Raw genomic sequence first — 7,047 nt, 5'->3', positions numbered from 1 at the left:
TCAGCCTTGTCACACTGTGTCACACTGAATATCCCCAAGAACTACGTTAAGGGTACACGTGTCTGCGGAGTGCTCAGCCACTTGCACGTTAATTTCACGAGCAGGCTGTTCTGTTGATCGGATCAACTGGAACCCTCGTCGTCGTAAGCGACGGAGTGCCAACAAACAAGGATTGCAAGAAACTAGCTTGCTCCATTAACTTTTTATTTTATCGTAGTTTGAATTAAATTTGCGCTTGGACATTTGATTTTTTTGGTTTCTATTCAATGGACATCGGGGTAGGTCGTAGAAGTCTAATACACATTGTGGACCACGACAGAAGAAATTTAAACAAAAAAAAAGCACCATGTCTATTATTTTAGGCTTTTATTTTAACAATTCGTACCAGTTCCCACTCTACATTCAAACGGAAATATTGTATTCTGTCAACCGCAAAGACTTAATTCTAAGTAACATTAAATGAATCAATTTGTCATTTTGTGTTTGTAATAAAGTTTGTGTTGTCAATTTGGCTAATTATATATTTTAGATTCTACAAGGTAATTAAAATACCACAAATATGGTATTTTACTTTACAAACATACAATTGTCTCTTCTCTTTCGAATATGTAAAATAAAATTATAAAATATAAAAAGAAAAATTATTAAATATATTTTCTTTTGAATTTTTTTTTTCAGTTTTGGTTTAAAAATTCCTTGTCTTTCAATTTGTCAAAAATTAAACCAACTAAAAACATATTTAAAATCAAGTTTTTTTTTTTTTTAAGAATATATATTAATTCCTTTTTAAATAAGCAATGAATCTTGATTTTTCATTTTTTTTTTTTAAGAGATGGAAATAAAGTGAAATTCTTGCTTTTTGTAAGGACCCGCTATTGCTTAGCGAGAATAGTTCCGCCAGGGATTCGAAACATCGTTCGACAAGAGTTTAACCATAGCAAAAAGGTGTATGATTTTCTCTTTAAGGAAACTGAAAAATATTTCATACAAGGCGGGTCCTTGATGCATTGTGAAATATAAAACAGAATAGGGATGAAATGGTCATAAAAATCCCTTTAAAAACCTTTTTAAAATATAGGAGACAAAAACTGAAGATGGTTGAAGGAGGGGACATATTTAGACTATACCTTTTTGTTTTCTTTTTAAATTTAAGGTTCTCTTTACCTCAATTACAAACGGAATTGGAGCTCCCTGCTATTTCCATTTTTGTCTGCTGAAAAACATCTTTGCTTGTTAGTTGTAGTGGTTGCTATTGAGATATTTGTTGCTATCCGCAGGCGACGTAGAAGGGCCATTAACGGTTCTGGTACCCATAGAATTTGTTGTGCAAACAGCTGAATAGGCACCGACCGGACAGTAACGCACTGTGTGAGCTCGGTCACCACTCGAACCACAAAGTGGACACGTGTAACTACGAAGGACCGGACAGCTGACCCGGCCTAATTCGTCTTTAAGAACATGACCGGAATACAAGACAGCATTTTCACCGTTGTTCTTGCAAAACACGCAGAAATTGTTCTTTAAAGATTTTTTCTTCTTCCTCTGTTCCTTGAAATTTATGTAGGTTTCCAGAGGCGTGCAGCTGGCCGAGATTGGTATAAAATGGTTGGGAAAATCCTTCGTTTCTGTGTATCGGATGTGTGGAGGAGAATCTATGTCGATACAGTTATTGTTGTTGCTTATGTTATTTTGGTAAATGTTCCAAGTTTCCTCCAGTTTCATTTTCTCCAAAGACAACGAAGTTTCCAGTAAAGAAAGTTGAGTGTTACCATTGATATGGTTCATGTTCTTCGTGCCAATACCGCTGCTTCTGTGATTATCCAAGGGATTAGAACATCTGGTCGTCGCAGACCGATTGTGGGGCACGGAAATCCCTTTTCTGTCGGTGGGTATCGCGACCGTTGCTCGACCATTATCTCTCTCTGGTGTGTTCAGGACATCTTTTAAGGAACAGTCGATACCATTTTCACGAAATTCCTCCATGCTTCTCAGTCGTGTGTCATGCAAAGGATCATCGAGAACCGACCCCGTAAAATCAAAGTAGAGGGCCTCCAACTTGCATCCGATCTGACTTGGTTTACAGCAACAAGATTCCGAGAAAAGGACATGACTACAGACGGACCCAGCAACACCACCACAGCTATTTCTGTTGTACAAAACCCCGCCAAAAAACACAGACTCGTCCTTTATCGATCTAATTGTTGTCGTACTATCAATTGCTGCGTGCATTGTGTTGAAAGGCAAAACTGAAAGAAGAAATCCACGAACCAAGAATAACAATATTATTATTTTGGCTCCTGTTTATTGCTGCCCTCTCGCCAACCAAAACAGTTTGTCTATGAACAATGGTTTATACATGTGTGTATATGCTTGTACATTATATATATGTCGAGTGTATATATATGGATATAGATATTTAGCTTGGATAAGGCTTCCAAATTAAAAGGCAACGTTCTCTTCCAGAGTTTCATTAACAGCTTCAGCGATTGGAGTCACGTGGTATGGTGTCGTGTGTGTATGTGCGTACCTTCTGTAAGCATGTATGTGAGAGTATACTCTCTGGTTTGTATGTGTGTGTGTGTGTGTATACACACATACATAGTTATGTATGTGTGTGTATAAATATACCGTATTTGTATATATGTGTATGTATGTAGGTAGACCAGCTCTGTAATGTATTAATGTATGTGTAAGGGTACTTGTTTGTTTGTATGTATGTATGTGTAATATTGATTCAAATATTTTGGCACAAGGCCAACAATTTCTGGGGAGGGGGTAAGTCGATTAAACCGACCAGTGTCCAACTGGTATTTATTTTCTCGACCCGTGGGGACGAAAGGCAAAGCCGACCTCGGCAGCATTTGAACACAGAATGTATAGACGGACGAAATGCCGTCTGAGCATTTTACCTGGCGTGTTAACGATTGTATTGAACTATATTAAATTACATTACATATATGTTAGTATTTAGTAGAAACAACAGAGTGACTCTAGGGCTGAGAGTTTCATGCGTTGGCACTTCTCAAACTATTGGGTTGTCCGGAAAGTTCGTGCCGATATTTTTAAAGAAAAGAAAAAGGTCAATAAATACTTGCCATTACATTTTTAATCAACCAAATATGAACCATTTTGTTGCACAATGCGTCTCCATCTTTCCTTTAACTTGAAAATACCCTTTTCACAGAATTGAGGTGGTTTCATGGCAAGTAAGTGGAAAGGTAAGCTACTACAAATCGGCACGAACTTTCCGGACAACCCAATAATTACAACGCATGAAACTCTCGGCCCTTGAGTCACTTTTACTTACAAATACTCATAATTTGAGTTCTGTTTTTTCCTGTTTGCATCACCATTGTGACCTTTAAATAAATAATATTTATCTCTCACCAGATGGAGTACTTTTTTTGTTGAATATTCTATCACAGCTCAATACATTATATATATATCGTCAGGAGTTCATATCCCACAAAGAAACACTCTTCCTACACACACACACACATATATATATATATATGTGTAGTTATTAAATTTTATTAGAGGATACGTTAACCTCGTAAAGGGACAGTTGCGCCCAAGGAAATACTGGTTCAATAGGTCGCCTTTGTTATATACCAGAGTGTCTCGCTAATACTTCTTGAAGATTACGTTATATTCTATGAGTGGGTAATTCCATTAATGAAACAACAGTCAAACCCCAGTGTTTAGTTATGTGTGTGTCTCGCCTTCCTTACTTTCAATGTTTCCTTTTACCATTCGTTTTCCCCCCTCTTTTGTTCTGGTTTTCCATCGTTTCCAGTCCTTCTTTCTTTTTTCTATATTCTTATACATGTTTCAGCCATTTGACTGCAGCCATGCTGGAGCACCGCCTTGAAGGCTTTTAGTCGAACAAATCCACCCCACGACTTATTTTTTAAGCTTAGTACTTATTCTATCGGTGTCTTTTGCTGAACAGCTAAGTTATGGGGACGTAAACACACCAACACCAGTTGTCAAGCGGTGATGTGGAGACAAACAGATACAAAGACACACATATATATGTATACGACGGGCTTCTTTCAGTTTCCATCTACCAAATCAACTCACAAGGCTTTGGTCGACCCGAGGCTATAGTAGAAGACGTTTGCCCAAGGTGCCACGCAGTGAGACTGAACCTGGTACCATGTAGCTGGTAAGCAAGCTTCTTACCACACATCTAGGCCAGCACCTACGTACATTTATTTTATTTTGTTTGTACATTCACATTTGTGTCGTGTTTGTTTTCGTCACCGTCTCCAATGTTCATTCGCTATTCCCAGCAGCTTCTTGCTGCTGACGCCACCAAAAGCGAACAATATTGTCGTTAAAGGCGTGAAATTGTAAGGATTTTTGGACGATGACTGATGAGGAATTCTCAATGTCCCGTTTTGTGAGAATTTTCCATTTGTCCTTTTGTTGTGTTACTGCTTAAATTTTGGAGCAGTTGGCGTTAGGAAGGGCATCCAGCTGTAGAAACTTTGCCAGATCAGATTGGAGTCTGGTATAGCCTTCTGGCTTGCCAGCCCTCAAACTGTCCAACCCATGCCAACATGGAGAATGGATGTTAAATGACGATGAAGATGATATTTTGAATTAATCCTGAATTATCTCATAACTTGAAGATTATGATGATGAGGCTGTTTATCTTTTGAATGACATTGTAGGCTAGGTGTGAGACGCCAGAACTGGCCAGATTTAACATAAAACAGGTAGAATATTTAGGCGTTTATTTTTAGAATGACATTGTAGGGTAGGTGTGATAGGCTGGATCTAGCTGGTTTGGACACAAAATATTGAGCCTAAATGGCTCAAAGGGCAAGAATTATCAATGATAGGAAGTAAAGATTTAAGGGAAGCTGTGCCTGGTATGAATTTAGTATTTCCTGCATCCTTGCTTGTCCCTTAAAATGTTTCTCTAGTATTTTGTTAAAGCACTTCACCCCTATTGGGATGACCTTTGACTATTGGGCTTCATAACTCACTGACATGTATTTATATGTCATGGGGTACATCTTTCGTTTTTGTTCCACATATTTATAAGTGTTCATTATCTGGACTGGCAAACGAGGAACATTACACATATCCGCAAGCTCATCGTTATATTCCCACTGTCGTAAACCCATCATATGCGCATGGTGTTTGGCCATACCAGATTTCAATCTTTCCTCAAAATCTTCATTGGCGTCTCGTATCATCTCGCCAGCGCTCGGTAAACTCACTTGGCCCTGAAGAACAGCTTTGCAAAAAGCAGCTTGCATGTCAAGCATTGGGAAAGGAGCTACTTGTGTGCAAAGGCCGAGAAAGAAAAAATTATGAAAGTCAGCATGCACCAGATGTTTATAGAGAGGGGTCACCCGGTTGTGTAAGGTTTTCACATTGCATTTATCGTGCAAGAACGGAAAGTTGAATTTGTAACCAGTGCAAAGCACCACAGCATCTACGTGTTCTGTGTCACCATTTTCGAAAACCACATAATTAGAAATAAATTCTTGAATCTCTGGTTTTTGAATCATATTTTTTGGTAGCTCACTGGTTAAAGGGTGACCTCTATGACTCAAAAACACCTGGAATATATAATAATAATAATAATAATAATAATAATAATAATGATAATTGTAACAATAACAACAACAACAATAGTAGTAACAATGATAATCCTTTCTATTATAGGCAGAAGGCCTGAAATTTGCAGGGAGGGGGGTAAGTAGATTACATCAACTTCAGTGCGTAACTGGTACTTATTGAAAGGATGAAAAGCAAAGCTGACCTTGGTGGAATTTGAACTCAGAAAATAGCAATGGGCAAAATACCACTAAGCATTTTGCCTGGTGTGCTAACGATTCTGCCAGCTTGCTGTCTCAATAATAATAATAATAATAATAATGGTTTCAAATTTTGCCAGAAGTGCAGCGGGATAGGATGCCAGTCCATCGCAAGGTTAATTTCCCAGCTATTGCTGGAACTCATTTGTGACTGAGTGAACTGGTAATAACATGAAATGAAGTGTCTTGTTCAAGAAAACAATCAACTGCCCAGTCTGGAAATTGAACTTATGATCTTATGATTGTGAGCGAGTCATCCTAACCATCAGGTCATGTGGTCTTCACTTCATTATGCTTTGGTGATACCTTATTGATCCTATTCTAATGATTCTCCTCAAAGACAATTGCCCTCAAGCTCCATGGTTCCAACAAAGCCACTAGGGGCCATTCATGGAGCAGAAAAAAGGGGCATGATTTGAAACAAATGTTGGCTGCTATTTCTAGCAGGCCTGGCAACCACGTAAAGGTTGCTACATATGCTCGAGGTTTCCTTCTTTGATGCCAAAGGAACAAAAGTACCATATTTACCTTCTTGGCAACAGAGCACAATTCAATGCCTATGTCTATCCCAGAACTCTTTGCTCCAATACACACAATGATTTTTCCGGAAAACTGCTCAGGGCTTCGGTAATCGTGGCTATGGAGTATTGTCCCTTGGAACTTCTCTTCACCAATAAATGATGGATAATACGGCACAGAAAAGTGACTGAAAGAGAAGAAAAAGGAAAATAAACATCACCAGAGTATGGATGCAGTCCTTGGGACACGTCAGATGCTGTTACACCATCCAACCCATGCCAGCATGGAAAACGAATGATAAATGATGATGATGATGACAATAAGAAGCTTCCTTCCCAACCACATGGTCCTGGGATCAGTCCCACTGCGTGGCACCTTGGGCATGTGTCTTCTACTATAGCCTCAGGCCAACCAAAGACTTGGTAGACGGAAACTGAAGGAAGCCTGTTGTATATATGCATATATATATATATACCATCATCATCATCATTTAATCTCCGTTATCCATGTTGTCATGGGTTGGACAGTTTGACCAAGGCTGGAAGGCTGCACCAGACTCCAGTCTGATCTGGCATGGTTTCTACGGCTGGATGACCTTCCTAATGCCAACCACTCTGAGAGTGTAATGGGTGCTTTTATGTGCCACTGGCACGGGTGCCATTTGCATGACACCAGTATCTGCCACAACTTT

General features: G+C 39.0%; 2 protein-coding genes across 2 annotated transcripts in view; both read right to left on the bottom strand.

Moving 5' to 3' along the window:
* Positions 1–349: 349 nt before the first annotated feature.
* LOC106867802 (uncharacterized) lies at positions 350–4,631 on the bottom strand. The gene has a single exon (XM_014912804.2). The coding sequence runs from the start codon at positions 2,227–2,229 to the stop codon at positions 1,234–1,236; it is 996 nt and encodes a 331-aa protein (XP_014768290.1). The 5' UTR covers positions 2,230–4,631; the 3' UTR covers positions 350–1,233.
* Positions 4,632–4,727: 96 nt separating this feature from the next.
* Positions 4,728–7,047, bottom strand: part of LOC106867794 (flavin-containing monooxygenase 3) — an 18,778-nt gene continuing 16,458 nt past the window's right edge. The window contains exons 5-7 of the mRNA XM_014912787.2: positions 7,039–7,043; positions 6,366–6,543; positions 4,728–5,579 (exon numbers count right to left, since the gene is read on the bottom strand). Coding sequence (XP_014768273.1) covers positions 4,977–5,579; positions 6,366–6,543; positions 7,039–7,043 — 786 coding nt within the window. The 3' untranslated portion in view covers positions 4,728–4,976. The remainder of the gene's footprint in view (positions 5,580–6,365; positions 6,544–7,038; positions 7,044–7,047) is intronic.

This window comes from Octopus bimaculoides, chromosome 27 (assembly GCF_001194135.2).
Source record: "Octopus bimaculoides isolate UCB-OBI-ISO-001 chromosome 27, ASM119413v2, whole genome shotgun sequence".
Classification (NCBI taxonomy): Eukaryota; Metazoa; Mollusca; class Cephalopoda; order Octopoda; family Octopodidae; genus Octopus; species Octopus bimaculoides.
Note: the sequence above shows the minus strand (reverse complement) of the source record. Positions and strands in the feature narration are given on the sequence as shown.